Genomic DNA, 18,333 nt, shown 5'->3' with positions numbered 1-18,333 from the left:
ATATTATTTTAATTTTGTACAGCACTGTTACTTGGGGTGTTTCACTGTTCACAAGAGATCAATTAGCTTATGAAGTATATATGTATGTACAGCCTAAGGGTCGGTTTACTAACCTCCAATTAGCAATACTTTTGTATTTCCGTGTTTCAATATGAATGCTGAGTACCTCGGTGTAATTACAGGTACAAGGAACATAAATTCCGTTTATTTATTGACCAAACTTCGTTTGAAAAAGTGTAGTTAGAATATTTTCATTAATTTCTCACATCGTCTACAATGAAATGCTTGAAGACGAAAGTTTTCCGCAAATGCGTATCACTTACATTGAAATTCGGTATCGAAACGTGGACTAACTAATGGGACTAATCCACAAGCTCAAAGTTAAAATCTGAAATGAGGTAATCCGGAGATGATTCCATGACGTGAACAAAGTGGCTGCACCCGACTGCATCGGAAGGTGAACCGAGAACTTTAGCGCACTTTAGCTTTGGCAATGTTAGCAATGTAATTAATTACTGGAATCAATGTTCGTTTCGTCATTTCTAATTTTGGTGCTGAATGTAAATTCTAGAACCCTAATTATTTCGGTGTCCATAATATATTATAAGAAACTATTAGAATTCCATTAGAAATAATATGTTATTTGGCTTAAACAGCTGTCGTTGAATTTAAATTAATTTATATATATTTATAAACCTTTTTTCATGGGTACGCCACTCCGAGGTCCCGGGTTTGATTCCCAGGCGAGTCGATGTAGAAAAAGTTCATTAGTTTTATATGTTGTCATGGGTCTGGGTGTATGTGGTACCGTCGTTACTTCTGATTTTCCATAACACAAGTGCTTTAGCTACTTTGGGATCAGAGTAATGTAATGTATGTAATGTTGTCCAATATTTATTTATAAATATTTATTGTTTGCTCTCCTACTCATGACCTGGATAGCAAAACCGATGGGAAAGACTACAGGCGCAGGACGAACGGCTTTACATGCTATTCGAGCCAGAGGATTGTGGACATTGAGTAGATTTAAGTGAACCCGGGGCAAACTGACTTCATGTGCAATCCCCGCGGTAGCATTAATAGGCTGTTAATCTATTTTTTTACAAAATAGCATTACAAATTAACTGATATGGTTGAGTTAAATTGCTTAAATAATGTTAATTTTAAACGGTCACTATACGGTAATAATATAAATGTAATATCTTTATCGATATTGTTCAAATACATTAAAACAAACATTGTAGTCTCGAGTATGATTCGAACACAGATTATTGTTACGCTGGTAATTATAATCAAAAGACGAATCTTTTTATCTTAAAGATAATCAAAACTTACATATACAATGCATATTCCTTGCGATTCTCTAATATGTATATCTGATATATTTGGTGGTAGGGCTTAATGGTACCATTTATTCTACTGTCAAATAGCAATGTTAAGTTTTGTTGTGTTCCGGTTAAAAGGTGATTGAGTCAGTGTAGTCGCAAGGGAAATGACGTCACAGTTCCTGAGGTTGATGGCTTATTGGTTATATAAGGAGTAGTTAAAATCTCACAGGGCGCCAATGTCTATGAGCAGTGGGGATTGCTTACCATCAGGGCTCAAAGTCCGACTACCGAAGCCACAAAGAAAATCAAAACATTTTTTTTTGAGAAGTAATGTAGTATGCATTTCAATAAATATACTGGAAACTAAACTTATTTTTTACCTAAATAATTTGCAAAATATCCAGTTTTAATTGCTTTGATTTGGTATATTTATTGATACTTACATATATTTTATGGAAAATAATATTAAAAAATTTATATATAAAAAAATTTACTTAAAGATACATATTTAATTGATTACTTTACAGTCTTCCGTTTTTGTTATATTTAGTAAATAAAACAAGTTCGATGTCAATTATTGTTTAAACTAAATTTTAATTTTAAAATTATTTATATTAAAGAACAATTCATTACAGACAAATATAATCAATCATTCATCGGCGACGAATTGATTTTATCATTGTAGAGCAATTTAATTTATTAAACCAAAATATATTTCGGCAAAACTTTATTGACATTTGAAATAATAAGCAATTTAGTCTTCCGTTTCACACAACAGACTATCTACATCCTTCTCACAGATGAACGCGTACTTGTTCTCACACCACAAATCATCGAACATTCCGCTACGATAGACTGCACCGCAGAATTCCCCCGTAGTTGCGTTATTAGGCTCTCCGGGTGAAAACTTGTCATAGCCAGCCTCCAGAAGTGTGTCACCTGACGAGAAATATTTGAAGTTCTCAAGCAAATGTAAGATTTGTTACACTAAAGCGCACTAGACTTTTAAAACAACAAATATTTACTTAATTTGTTATCATTAAGATTTAAATTTTATTAAAATGTTTAATCTGACTTTCATTTTACTGCGTGATTATATAATAGGTACATTCATTGATTATAATATTTGTGGTAATGTTTAAAAATAAATATTCTTACCATGAATGGTCAAGAATTCTCCGTGTTCTCCCCAATCATGGAATCCCATAAAAGCTACATCTTTCCAGAAATTACCTACCATGGAACTACCAGGGTTTTTGGCAAAAATTTCTTTAATCACCTGCAAATATGTAGACATTTTTTAAGCATAATATAATCAACATATTAAAAAATAATAATATAATATTATTATTTCCGATTTTGGCTCGATCCGTAACGAATTGATTCGATACGTTCTTCAACCTAGAGGTTTTGGTTTCCGAATGTCTGCTCATGATGATGATAGGAAACGTCATCTTGAAACATGTCAAACATTACTCGATAAATAACGTCAGTAAAATCGGTACTAAACAATAATTAATAATTTAATATATAGCTAAAATAAGCCTCCATTTTTTTTAAATGTATCGCAAATTATCTTTCGTAATAAATCTCCTCTTCTATGTAACAAATCCCAAAGATCTGTAAGGAATTTCTCAAATCATTACAGCCTTTATGCCTTCTAACTCTAATCTTCTTGTATGTTATATTGTTATTCCTTTTTCTTTCTTTCTTTCTAATCTCAATAATAAAACATATCTGTGGTCTACCTTAGCTTCGGTTTCGCTGTTGATAATCGCTAAGTGGCCTCCTTCAGCGGTGCAGGTCATGTAAGCCCGTGACCATGTCCGAGGAACTCTATGAAACTTATAACAGCTTCCAGTTCTAGGTTCCAGCTGATACTCTGCAATGAAAAAGTAACCGTAGAAATAAATTGGACCATCTGATAAATATTTGGGAAAGTTAAAAATTTATTGTATTTTTGTATATTTTGGGGTCGATTGTGATTCGCTACACGATAACGAAAAGGGTTATTTCATTGTTCTAACAAAGATGAAGGATAGTTTTCAGTTGAGGAAGTTTTGACAGACAGATAATTCGATTGATGAGGATAATAGGGATAAGGGGAGAGTTGTAAAACTAAGACACATTATTTAGTAATTTTGAAACTGTTATCAGGAAATTCATATTACCAACAATTCTAAAGGCCTACAACGTACTTGCAAGCCCAAAGTGTTGGAGGTGACTTTCCACCAGGTGAGACTGCTCGTTTGCTATCTGTACCATAAAATCAACCAAGATTATTACCAGGATCGACAGTTCCGCAACTATTACGATGTAAACGTTTAGTGACTTTCTTGTAACACATATAGGGAAAGGGTTCAGAACAATTAACGTCAGCTAACAATCCGGTCGATAACATCAGGAGACAACTCTCATTATCTTCATAGTTATCGGGTTCATCCTCTGCCCAATTGTGTGGAATCTTTGATAAAGGCACGCCTGAAACAAGATACAAGCCACGCTAATGTATACTGGCTATAATTTTTCGTGTTTTAAAAGATCCTCTTCTCATGGCTTTAAATTTCAGACAGTCAATTCATAAGCACCAAAATGTATGAGAATACCGAGCTTGTTAATTTACAATTTCTTATTTAGTTATTTCCATCTAACAAAAACCAAAATCTTATTCAATACAAAAATATTGAGTAGGTACATAGAAACGTTACTCTTATTTAATGACTAGCCGTGCCCGCGACTTCGTGCGCGTTTGAATTTAACAAAAAAGTTATTGTTGCCTTAGTTACTCCTAATTACATCAGCTATCTGCCAGTGAAAGTCCCGTCGAAATCAGCCCAGCCGTTCCAGAGATTAGTCGGAACAAATAAACAGACAGACAGAACTCCAATTTTATTATATGTACAGATTGACAAAATTCTGAAACCAATTACATTTGACAATAATCGATATCAAAAAGGGGAATGTTTTATTTTCCTCAAAGATAATGACTATGATTTACAATAATATCATATATTTATACTTGATACGGTCTGGGTTTACTCGTGTTATCTTATTGATGTCGAAAGGTGACAATATTATCAACTTGCATATAATGTGAATGCAAATACGATGACTTTATGCATGCAAAATATGGGATACACCAAATTTTTTTAATTTATGTTGTGACGAAATTGGTTCTAGATAAACTTTGAATCAACTGTCACTGACTCTCATAGAAATTTAACGATCACTTAACATGATACATACATACATATATACTTTATTTTTCCTGTGGTAAAACTAACTAAATGTCATAAAAATCTTCTACGGGTGGTCAAAAGATTTAAGTGATTGATTAAATTTAAATCTAAATTAAAAAATATATATCTACATTTTTATGTTTCTTAATTTGTGCTTATAGTAAAGCTGGACAGTCTTACAAATTATGGTAACGAAACCTGCATGGGTGGGATGGAAATTTGCCTCATTTGTAACCAAAATCAACTCATCACCAATCTAGTACGTTGGGTTGGTAACGAGTTAGTTAGAAGCGCGCTGCAGCTGATTAGAACTTATTCCAATACGCTGTATCGTGACGCTTGCTTCTCGTCAAAAGGATACGAGATCTTGACCCAGCACGTATTATTACAATTGTTTTATCTTGCTAATTAATTTGAAGTGTGTGTGGTAGTATTAAATAATTAAATCAATCTAAAAAAAAGTACCTTCAACAGAATGAAAATCGCCTCTCGAGAAAATGCTATGTATTCCGGTGAAGATACATCTCAGTGTATTTTCTTGTTTCATCAGATCTTTCATTGCAGATTTCAGGTTTTCATTAAGTGGGGACGCCAACTTCGCACCTGTAAATATATTGTGTCAATAATTTATGTACGTAAATGCAACTACATTGCCGGTTAAAATTTAGTACCTCTATTATATATCTTTACGTTAAATTATGAAAGGCGTGTCTTAATGTGCGTGAGACGACTAAGAATGAAGACACAAATAAATATATATTTGTCAAATATATTCATTAAAAAATATAAATTTAACGTGTAGGAGCGCGCCTTGATACCTGGACCTATAGCTATACTACTCATTCCACGAAATTAGCTCCCAAAGGAAATTACCCTCGTGCTCTCATTGCGTACACGTCATCTTCTTTTGCCAAATCATTTCTTTAGACTGTCTTACATACCAGATTCATGTTTATCTTTAGCCGCACGCATCGACCAGTGAGGTGCGTGTATTTTATTCTCTACAATTCGACTTGTGCAATTTACTAAGACTTATTATTGGAGATTTCGGTAGGTCTTGGTTAAAAGTCTCGAGTCGAACTGGTAAGAATTATAGTTAAGGAAGTCTCTGTATTGATTATATGAAGGGTGAGTGAGCCAATTACAACAGGGATATAACATCTTTATTCTTAAAGCTGGTTACGAATTGGTGATGTAATATGTGGGTAATATTTGATAGAGTGCCAACGTCCATGGACACTGGTGACCCCATACCATTCGGTGGCTCACTTACCATTCCTACTTAGTCGTATAACCGCTGTTACAGCTCCTGAACGGTTCAACGTGTCCTTTCATTATCATACTAACAGATTATACTATAAGAGTTCTAGTTGGCAATTGCTTTAATTTGTGTTCCTATTATCTGCTTAGATAAAGAAAGCCTTCATTATGCCACCGCTCACCAGTGTTTGCTGGACATTTTTTATTAATTTAATATATAAATCAAAAACTATAATATTTTTTCTACTAAAGTATATTTAAATTATTAATGTGTGATTGTTACTGCATTATAATCGAATCGAATACTCTATATTGCACACCACATTTACGAACAACTATAACTATAAATACGAAAGCAGGATAACATCTGCAAAGGTGATAGCGCTAGAAAGCGATCTCTTTCACACAACCTTTGACCATATGACTCTACGTAGCAATTTGAACGTATACACAAGACCAAAGTAATGATTAAATATATGCTTAAAAAAAAAAAAGTACAATGATTACACGAAGAAAAATATATTACCTTCAAGATGGCATCGCAGTCTGGCCTCGTGCCAATTGGCCGGCACCCTGTGTAGTTTTAAGTAGCCCTTAGTGTCATTAAAGTATTTATAGTCACATCTGAATTTTCCATCTAAAAAATAATTATTTATTTGATACAATGTTCAATAACTCAAACATATTACATCAAGTAATACACACATACAGAAAAGCTAAAACAGAAGTAAAGGATAACTATTTTAACCAAGCTATTTTTAAATTTATAAATTCAAACATATTATGAACTCGTTGTCGTGCGTGTGTTAGGTTGGTAGTAATAGAGTAGGCATAAAAAGCCTATGTTCTTCCTTGTGATTCAAGCTTACCTTATAGCAAATTTCATCAGTTACGGTTCAGTGGCTTAGCCGTGAAAGCGTACCGGACGCATTCAAAGTTACTTTTGTACTTATAATATTATTATAGATAGTTACTTAATTCGTATAAATAAAATAAGTTTTTATGTCATTATATTTTATAAAAATTAGTCTCAAATATTATACTACAATTCTCTGAACTTCAATTTCGAATCCAGTAATTATTACACGGGAAGGCTGAAAAGTTCATTTATTTATTTTTAATTATTCATATTTATTTATTTATGTTAGGCACGTTTTACAGTACATATATTAAGCATTTATTAATTCCAAAAAAATAAGTAACATCCATCTGATACATGTACAATTTATAGATACTATTAAATATTACATATAAATTTTATTGAAACGGCTTCGATACATAATCATAAAATCACTTCGTATGGGTTTAGTTTAGTAAATTTACTCCTTATTCGTGGTAATGGTTACCATACGTAAAAAATCTTCTGAATTTGTTTTTATTAGCTTTTTTTTCTAAACTATCTATCACAAGACTTTTTTACTTACTTTGGAGTGTTACGGAACACAAAGCAAAGGGAACCTTCGGAATATTTTTTTAAAATATATTTTTAATATTTTTTTTACAAGACGAGAAGTTTTGCTAAACCTATGACACTATTACTCTGCAAATAGAGGGAGTGAGGTTTGCATACGGCATGTTTATCGGTAACGCGGTATCGAACAATGAGATCAACTAAAAATACGACACTATCTATATATATATAAATAAATAACCTAAGATTTCAAGTTTATATTTCAATTAGTCCCCTATAATTTATTTATCTCACATTTTCTATTTAAGGTATGAATACTGCGTTGCCTTCAAAATTAAAACAAAATAATATACTATACCAGAGAAGAACTGACAACAAACTCAGTAGTTATTCTTTTCCAACATTTGAAATGCAAAGGTATGTATGTAATGTAATGTAAGGTAATTTGATCGTCTTACTATGGATGTATTCAATGTCGACATTATAACATTATTCTTTATGAACCGATATTAATGATTCATTGCGTTGAGTGATATATGACTCTAAAGTTGCATCTCAATTTAATTTATATTGGACGGTTTTTTTTTTTTAAATAATTTATCTTTCGGGAATTCCGGAAATCAGTCAGTAAGCACACAGTACACACAGTAACAGCTTGTAAATTTCCCACTGCTGGGCTAAGGCCTCATCTCCCTTTGAGGAGAAGGCTTGGAGCAAATTCCAACCAACGTTTCCACCAACAAGCATTGGACCAGCGTGATCCAATGCTTGTTGGTGGAAACGCATGCGGCAGAATTTCGTTGAAATTAGACACATGCAGGTTTCCTTAACCGCCGAGCAAGAGATAAATTATAAACACATATTAAACGCATGAAACGCATGGTTTGACCCCCAATCACCGGTTAAGATGCACGCGATCACACCACTGGGCCATCTTGGCTCTCAGTAAAACCTCATAACCACATATGTCATCGGCTTTTATATATATGTATATACACATAGCTACTCGTATGTTGGTGGGCTGGCAATTGGGCCACTTGATGGTAAGTGGTCACCAGGGATGTTATGGAGCTCCGTAACGGTAACCGAAACAATACGATATCCGAAATAAAAATTAATCCGAAACCGACTCCGATATAAACATTGTTTGTTGTTATTTTATTTTTGCAAACTTAAAGAGAGGCTATTTATTTTTTAAGACTGTTTTGTTAAAAAATAGTCTACAAATGAAGTCGTTAATTACTTTGTAATAATCTATTTTACAATTTCTTAGTAACAAATACTCGGAAACAATCGGATAATCCGAAATAAATTAATATCCGTAACCGTAACCGAAAACGGTAAAATATTATTCCCATATCCATATTCATAAACAGACCAATAACATCCCTGGTGACCAATGTCCATAGACATTAGTGTTGTAACAACCTTTGCATCGCCAATATGCTACCAACCTTGGAAGCAGCGAGATCTTATTAGCAAAATATATATATACTTACCTAGACAAGATATAAATCCAAATATAAGTAAATACGTCAACAGCAACATAACGACACTGAATCCAAAGCGGAGTGATAAAGATAAATGTTCTCCGTTGCATTAAATAAATATTAAATCTTATGTATTTACGGCAAAGTTTATCAGAATAATGATAATATTAATAAAAAATTGATATAGCAAAGATCAAGTCAGGTCGTCTGGACGTGAGTGCAGTCTGGTTTTTCAAATCGCTTTAAACATGGGAAAACATGCTCGGGAATATACAGTAATCAATTACCTGTTCGGGAAATATTCAAATAATCTATGTATACACAAACATATTACGCCTATGTTTCGTGTGCATAGACATAATTATATATTAATATTAAATATAAATATAAATATTGGACAACATCACATACATTACTCTGACCCCAATGTAAGTAGCTAAAGCACTTTTGTTATGGAAAATCAGGAGTAACAACGGTACCGCATACACCCAGACCCAAGACAACGTAGAAAACTAATGAACTTTTTCTACATCGACTCGGTCGGGAATCGAACCCGGGACCTCGGAGTGGCGTACCCATGAAAACCGGCGTACATACTACTCGGAGCCCCGTTTATTACATAAACAATTTTTCACTTCTGGTAGGCATTTATGTATAATTGCATTTTATAAGAGTCTGCTTGAATAAAAGATGTTTTTACTTGTATTATGACAAAGATTTCACTGTTATTGATGTTTACGTTAATATTAATTAATTTTTGTAAGTATACGTAAATATCTATAAAAATTTTTTAATGAATGCTTTTGTTTACATAATATACTTGTACCGACCAGAAGTGAAAACAAATTTTTAAAAAGGATTGACTTATAGCTGTTTACCTTAAAATTATCAATCAACAAAAAAAAATTTACTATAAATGAATAATAATTAAAAACACCAAACAAAACGACAATTTTTGTATGACTCAGAAAAAGTATGTCCGAAGTACCTTCTCGCAAAAAAGTAAACCCAAGTACTCTGTGACTATGACTAGTGACTGACTTTTTTTTAATGTACGCTACGACGTATGACGGTATGATGCATTAGCCAGTGATTCCCAAAGTGGTCCAAGTGGACCCCCAGTGGTCCACGGGAGACTTGCTGGGGGTCTACGTAGGCGTGAATAAAAGATGGGGGTCCATAAGATGTTAATGTAAGCAAAGGGTAAGCATAGTTTTTATAGGGGCCTACCTACATTGTTTTAAGTACCTAACTAAGCAGATAATATTTTAATAAGGCAAGCAATCACTAACAAATTCATAGATTTTAATTGCTGAAATACTCGTAGGGTTACTAAGGGTAGAATTAAAAGCACCAATATTAAACAAATTTAAATTTAGTGTTTTTTCTCAAACTGTGGTTACCGACACATGCCAATAGGTGGTCCACGAGAAAAATAAGTTTAGGAACTACTGCATTAGGCGATAAGACAAGTAAATAAAACGCGATATTTGCGTAACTAATTTATTTTATGAGTTTATAGACTAACATCTGCCCAGAGGATAGCGATGAAGTCGGGGAAGTGTAAGGGATGACGAAAGTAACCGATGTGCTGTTCCAGAATATAATCTACTCTATTTAATTTTTATTTTATTTTATAATACCTGATGGGAAGTGGTCACCGCCGCCCATAGACAATAGTGCTGTAAGAAATATTAACCTTACCTTACATCCGATACAGATACAGATTGTCAACGTTCCATAATTCACTATGTATCTGCCAGAAAATCGTTTTGAGAACTAATATTTCATCGCAAATTAATACTCTCTGTACCAGGAACTCGATAATTGCGCTAAATGAACATATCGTCAAACAAATTACACCCAAGTTTAATTGGCTCACTTAGAGTTCCGTTTCACACTTACAATCACCTAACTTGGCTTAAGTTAACTCTCCTTATTAATTGCAAGCAACTAAGGCTCTCGAGCAAAAAGTTCGAACGTTCTAATCGATCTTTCTCTGTCCCTTTGTTCGATTTAAGAGTTTTAGACTAACTTAAGGATAATCGAAGTAATGACTACCACTGGTAGATATAAGAAAATATACGTACCTAACTAATATAAGTAATACAATAAACTTGTTTTTTTTTTGTGTATTTTTGTAATTGCTTACAGTTTTTAATATGATTAAGAAATACCCAGGTGGTGACTGTTTCATTCCTAGAATGTGCTATCAGTACTATCATCATCCTCCAGCCCTTATTCCAATTTTACTTGGGGTCGGCGCAGCATGTCTTTTTCTTCCATACTTCTCTGTCGGACATTATCTCACAAGTAACATTCTTCCTAACTATATCGTCTTTTACACAATCCATCCATCGTTTCTTTGGAGCTATCTGTACTAATATATACTAATATTATAAATGTGAAAGAATCTCTGTGCGTCTGTCTATCTGTCTGTTGCTGTTGGCAAACCTTAAACTCCAAGGAAGGATATACGAATACACTCCTTCTTGCCTAATATCTGATGTCGAAACATACACAGGGACAGAAAGCGGTAAGCGACTTTGTTTTATACTATGTAATGATGATGATTAACTGTGATTCAAATAAAAAAAAAAACAAATACTCGTTTATGTGATATTGCTAAAAAAAATTAAACAGGATTGAATGTATTTGTACTCGACTGTTTACACTTTCGTGCTTTGGAAAGCACGTAACTACTTCTCATGCGCTCCTTCGGATAATTAGAGTCGAATAAAGAGTTGTATGTCTGTAAGCGCAGATAGCTTTACCATAAATGAAGAGGTTACTAAGAAATGACAAAGGATTTTTTTTTGGTATGTCAAACTGGTAAAACTGTTAAACATATACATAAAACGTACACGAGAGGATGCAGCGTGCTTTGGAAATAATTTAGTATATAAGCAGCTGCGTTTCGTAGTTTTATTCGCTTTAAATTTATACAATTGACGTAAGAATCATGAATTTTATATATTCGTAGAAATAGCGCAAGACGGCGACTATACGAAAATAGGCTACTAGTTTTAGACCGAGGCTTCCCTTGTGTTTTGGGGTTTGTTGGCAGGCATTAAAAGTAGCTTATTTTCTTCCTTGGAGTTGAAGCTTACTCTATAATTAAATTACATCAGAATCGGTTTAGTGGTTTGTCCGTGGAAGAGCAACGAATACACAGATCTACTTTCACATTTATAATATTAGCGGCTACATACCGGCTACCCCTTATCGTGCTTTCTTTAAAATACGTATAAATCTTAATTATACAAAATTAAGTATTACCGATCTTTTAATATTAATAGGGTCAATGAATTAACGCAAATGAGCCCTTATGTATGATAAACGCTCCTAGCAGCTCATGAGGGAAGCTCTTCAGTAAAGAGCGGACCTTCATTTAAAATGATTCATAAATATATAACCGTCTATATAACTTTATAGACCTGATTGTCCACTGCGCATAATATACTATTTAAAGCGATCCTCTTAAGTTATTATAGGAAGGATAGATTATTTAACATCTGCTTATGAACTACGAGGCCCTGTATCAGTCGCGATCGAATTATTGTCGTTAAACTGTTTTCCTATTCTACCAAAACAACGATTTGGTTACAGTTCGGTCGAAGTTGGATCGCAATAGACTTGGAAAAGTATCTTTAATCCAATTATTAAAAGTAGAATTAACCACCACTTAGGATACAGTTAACCCTAAGGTTTTATAAGGAATAGTCGAGATTTTGTCGAAATTGAATCAAAAACGTATCATAACGGTTATAAATTAGTAGAATTTTCCTTTAATGCATAACACGTGTAAAACCACGGTAAACGGATAGTTAATGCTATAAAGGTACACGAATGATGATATAGTAAGCTAAACTAAATATTGACCGCGTTTTGACACATCTCAAACTTTAGTTGGACAACGAAACAATTTTAAATTGATTGATATCCAAGTTGTAACTGTGTCTCATTCACTGATATCATAATTCTTGCTTAGCGAATTTAAGTGCAAATATATATTATCAAAACGACATAGAAGAAAATCTATCACCATTTATCGCAATACACATAAATCATAGTTAGTTTACTCTTAATAAAAGGTTACCAAAAATATATGTAGAGTAGATGGAGTAAAAATAAATACAAAAAATAAAAATACGTTTAAACTTTCATCATTCCAGAACCTGTTTACACCAATTTAAGTGTAAAGTGAACAGTGACCCTAACTAAATCCAGTGTGGTTCACAAGCGTTTAACCTAAACGATGACACTAGGCCCTTTAATGCCCTCCGACAGGATGAATTAAGATTAAAAGGTTTCGAAAAGATTTACAAGTCCATGTCATAAGCTCCTAACACTGTAGCGGTGTTTCATTGAGATTATTTTACATAAATGAAAATTTATTTTTTTTATAGAGAAATTCGGAAAAACAATGCACAATATTTTTATGTACTTAAGATATAGATAATATAGGGACTTGGACTATTTTTTTAAGATTCTATAAAATAATTTATTAATTTTAATAAAATAATTGTTAATTTGTGTGTTGTTTATTTTATAATATTTCATTTTATACTTTATCGTTCGTTAAAACGAAAAAAATATATATATCATATTTAATATATCCTTTGTAACATACAAATATAAAATTTTCTTAAGCTTTTATGGTGATGGACATAGTCATCGATATTTTCTGTAAAGTAATAAAATTGTTACAATTTGATTTTGAGGAATACTGATTTTATGAATTAGAGTAGAATAGTAGAGAGTTATCAAGTAGCGAACACGGACCAGAAGCCGCAGCGTGTGTAGGTCCCCCACGAGGGGGTCCGGCGACCTGAAGGCGTGAAGGTCGCGGGAAGCCGCTGGTTGCGGGCTGCAGTGGCTGTCCTTCGGCTGAGCGGATCGAGATCCAGAGACTGCGGACATTAGTATTTGGTCTTAATTTCAACTTCATACCTTTACCTTTACCTGAAAAAAACCCTCTTGACGGACAGACAGACATGAAGACATTTTATAAGGCTTCCTTTTCCATATAGAAATACGTGTCCCTAAAAAATAGTAAGTAACTCTTTCATTATATTTAATAATCGATATAAATACACCCCTGCTTATTTCATATAATTTATCTACCCCCACGACACGTTGACATCTTAATGCGCCGGACACTTGCTCGCTTGAACACCTCCCCCACTCCCTCCATTTATTACTCTCCGTGCAAGCGAAGGTTCCATTAATACACATCGTTCGCCCTTGGTTCGCTCCGTGTCTTGGCCGTTGGTGCATTTTAATATATTATTAAGATTCATATAATTTTTACCTTTTGTTGTTACATCTAATTATTTCAAATCGAAACACAACGATACTAAGTATTGATAACGGTAGAATATCTGATGAGTGTCCCCAGTCTACGTCCTGGATTCAGTCGGGCCTATTAAAAAACTATTGGGTTTTTATGTCGAAAAATTCTCAGTACCAGCTCGGAGTCTAAAGGTTGGAAGTGAAGACTCAACTATTACATGATGATTATGAAATATATACAAAAATAATTATGAAATATACGTACCTTATGATTTTACATCAATTGATTTTTTAAATTAGTAGCCTGTAAATTTCCCACAGCTGGGCTAAGGCCTCCTCTCCCTTTGAGAAGGTTTGGAACATATTCCACCACGCCGCTCCAATGCGAGTTGGGGGAATACACATGTTTCGAATTTCGTTGAAATTAGACACATGCAGGTTTCACCGCCGTGCACGAGATGAATTATAAACACAAATTAAGCTCATGAAAATTCAGTGGCGCCTGCCTAGGTTTGAACCCGAAATCATCGGTTAAGATGCACGCCTTCTAACCACTGGGCCATCTCGGTTCTCACCCCAGGATTATGAGAGTGAAAAAACAAACAGTGCACTGTGTTTGTTAACACACTTATGCACTATAACAGGTAATGCGTCCTCCCTTGATATTGGCCATCGCTATCATTTGATGAGTGGATTGTAGCCAATGTCCATGGGTGGTGACCACTAACCATCAAACGGGCTAATTGCATCTATCTAATTTAAATAAAAATCTACATTCAAATACAATTAACCATCATTGCTCAATTCTTGACCGATGTTAGACAATCCCACTTACAAGCAGTGGTATAATACGACGCAGTTGTGAGTGATAGCAAACTTAAACAACACTAACGAAGATGGAGTGAAATCCTAACTTGTTTACTTGACGTTTGTTCAGGACGGGCTTGTTTTCTTTACGACAAACTGTGGTACAATAGTTCATAGTACATATCTGAAACTATGTTAATAAATTCAATGTAATGTATTGGTTTTTATACAAATTTCTTTAAAAATAGAATTGAAACCCAACATGTCCAGTGCACATGAAGATTTTTTTTATTTTTTCTTATTTTATTTAAGTTTACAACATCCCCAGGCTCACAGTTGCCCGTGCCTTTTTTTTACATTCCACTTTACAACATTTTGACGTTTTAAAGTTTTATTTTGTTACTAAATATCAGCAGATCTTGGCTGGACTTTGACCTAGTCGTCTTTAAATAATTTTTTTTTATATTTATTGTAAATTGTATATGATATAAATTATGACAAGTGTTTATATATATATAAATTTACTTTTCTGCAATCCTGCAGGCCTGCTCCGTGCTCGATCAGAGAGAGTACAGCCTCGGCGACTCTGATGTCGCGTTTGTATATAGATGTCTTGAGTCTGTGCTCTGGGATGGTTATGCACATGTAGTATTTAACGAATGTGGGAATAAACCCAAGTAAGCACCGTTGTGTTTAATGTCATTATTATGTGCTTATCATAGATCTCATATTCGGGTAATCGCCATGGTTTAATTAAATTTTCTCAGGTTTCCTTATGATATTGCCTTTCCCGATTATGAGATTTTCCATAAAAAGTGAAGATCAGTGTTTGCAATTAACATTTATAACAAGGTTTAACCTGATACACATATACCTACACATGCACACACACGAACATACATACACACGTATACGCAAATACACACACAATAATAAACACACTCAGAAACAGACACAGAGAGAGAAATTGTCGGTTTTCAATACAAGCAGTTGTAAGTACATAAACAAAATAACACATTTGTTTCTATTGAAATAACCAAACATTTGATTGTTTCTTTCGTCTCTTTATATATCATTTAAAATATTTAGATTCATCTGAATAACCTCTAAGTATAATTATACTTACTAATGTGCTATATTGAAACAAATATTTTCAAGCAAAACAATACCGCGAAGTCCGCACAAAGTTGCGATCAACAGCGTTCGACTTCCACAAATGATGACATAGACTTCCCGCGAATTACTTCACTTCGCACGCTCTAAGTTTCAACCCTATAGGGATGATGAAACGGATTTTGAAAAATCTTATTTGAAAGTAACTATAAATTTATTACGAATCATAGCATTCAGTTGAGTAAATAAAACGAGTTAAAAATAAAAATACAAAGAACTATGCCATTAGCATGCTTTAAAGTATGTTGTGTGTGTGAGAGTGTGTGTGTGTGTGTTTGTGCTTTGTATTTGTCTCTTACAACTCGATTACCTATCTATACCTTTAAAATAGAACGTGCTTATTTTGTTATGCCTAACCATTGTATAGTTAAAGTAAATAATTATGATTCAAAAACAATTTACTATTCAAATATTGAACTTCATTAATCCGTTTATTATTGTTGTATTATTGTATTGCTGAGTTTCTTTCGGCGGTTCTTCTCAGGGTGTTCCTTTTTCCTTTTTAGTGGTAGTGTTAAATTTGACCACACACAAATTTGGGGACCGTTAATCTGTTCCTTCGTCAGAAGTCTGATTGCATGGTTCTGACCTGTTAGCAATTCATCGGGCGTTTCAATTTTCATACAGAATTCCGTCAATGCATTCTGATATCCTGAAAGTATGTTATAAATTTTAAAAATCTTTATACACTTTATACTATCTACGGGAATTCTTAATTCACGGAGCGAATTTTCCTCGAGAGGTATTCGCTTTTATAACAAAATGCCGTAAATACAAACATATTTCCCAAATATTCAAATTAAACCAAAGTCAAAGTCAAAGTCAAAAATCTTTATTCAATATAGAAGTGTTTACACTTGCTTATTGATTGTCAAAAATCTACCACCGGTTCGGAATTTAGCACCTCAGACCTGAGAAGAACCGGCGAAAGAAACTCAGCGGGATATATTTTTTTTAACCATTTTCCATGTAGGTACAATGATAAGTATATTTTAGTTATTTGAAACAGCCTGGAGGCGATCATTTCATTCCCAAGCGTTATTACCTTAGGTGTGTTACTTAGGCCTGAGTTATGAATTACTACTTACTATTGATGCTACTTATATACTAAATTACGTCACTGGACCTAAGGGTGTTCTCTGTACCCCGGGTCCCCCTAGGTATTTGAAGCCCGTATAAGCGGGCCGACCATCGATCGTGGCGTGATGGTAGCATGCGCAAGCGATACTATGGGGAGCACTGGTGAGTCCCAAATCTAAATTTATTTGGAGAATACGAGTTTTTCAAGCGAAAAAAGTTGTATTACTTAGAAAAGGTCATACAGATGATGAATAATATAATAGATGATTAATATTTTGTTTGTTTTCAAGCAGGATATGAAATAATCTAATAAGCTGTAACGTAATTTTATTAATGAGAAAGAGTATGTAGTGAGTTTCATGTCGTTTTTTTTCGATGGAATCTAAATTCCCAGGCACCCAACACTAAAACCCAGGCAGGCACCACTGAAATTTCAATTCTTAATTTGTGTTTATAATTCATCTCGTGCTCGGCGGTGAAGGAAAACATCGTGAGGAAACTTGCATGTGTCTAATTTCAACGAAATTCTGCCACATGTGTATTCCGCCAACCCGCATTGGAGCAGCGTGGTGGAATATGCTCCAAACCTTCTCAAAGGGAGAGGAGGCCTTAGCCCAGCAGTGGGACATTTTACGGGCTGCTAATGAATAGTGTGTGATGTATTTGATGACATATTCTTATTTTAATTTTTAATCATTTTGATAAGTGTCCGCTATAATATTGTGTTTCAATTAACGTCACATTGTGACTATTCCCTGCCTAGCTTAGATAAAATATAATTTTACGTTTAAATTTCTTATATTTAAATATCGGTTTGGCTCGTGATTTCGTCTAGTTAGTTAGGATCCATATAACGTTGACTTTGTGTAATAACCGTGTTCTTTTAGAGCGTCAGAGATTATAAATTCAATCGACTATAGAGGAGTCAAATAAAACCAGGTTTATCTTTTAAATGCGTTTTTAATATAAATATTTTGTTTAATATATTTGAAATAATATTGAATGTATGAGATACCGGTCCCATTTCCTTTAACACCTCTTACGAGTAGCTGAAGGATGTCGCTCCTACCCATCTTTATATATTTAACTGTTTTGAAAAATATAAAAGAGGGAGGAGGTTGAAATGGCCCCGCGCCCGCCATCAACTGTAGATTCCAACCATAGATCGGCGAACCTTCCTCGAGCATGGGAAGTGCAATTTTATAGTGTGCAAACACTTTGTTAAATAATATATGAACTAGAACTAAAGT

At 33.8% G+C, this 18,333-nt stretch overlaps 1 protein-coding gene across 1 annotated transcript; it reads right to left on the bottom strand.

Annotated features, from left to right (window-relative positions):
- Positions 1-1,902: 1,902 nt before the first annotated feature.
- LOC125065627 (macrophage mannose receptor 1-like) lies at positions 1,903-8,825 on the bottom strand. Its single transcript, XM_047673359.1, has 7 exons — positions 8,738-8,825; positions 6,354-6,464; positions 5,033-5,170; positions 3,615-3,809; positions 3,077-3,210; positions 2,487-2,607; positions 1,903-2,267 (listed from the first exon to the last, which is right to left on the bottom strand). The coding sequence occupies exons 1-7, from the start codon at positions 8,784-8,786 to the stop codon at positions 2,083-2,085; spliced, it is 933 nt and encodes a 310-aa protein (XP_047529315.1). The 5' UTR covers positions 8,787-8,825; the 3' UTR covers positions 1,903-2,082.
- Between the last annotated feature and the right edge of the window lie 9,508 nt (positions 8,826-18,333).

The sequence above is a fragment of the Vanessa atalanta genome, chromosome 8 (assembly GCF_905147765.1).
Source record: "Vanessa atalanta chromosome 8, ilVanAtal1.2, whole genome shotgun sequence".
In the NCBI taxonomy this organism is placed as follows: domain Eukaryota; kingdom Metazoa; phylum Arthropoda; class Insecta; order Lepidoptera; family Nymphalidae; genus Vanessa; species Vanessa atalanta.
This window is presented reverse-complemented; position numbering and strand designations above follow the sequence as displayed.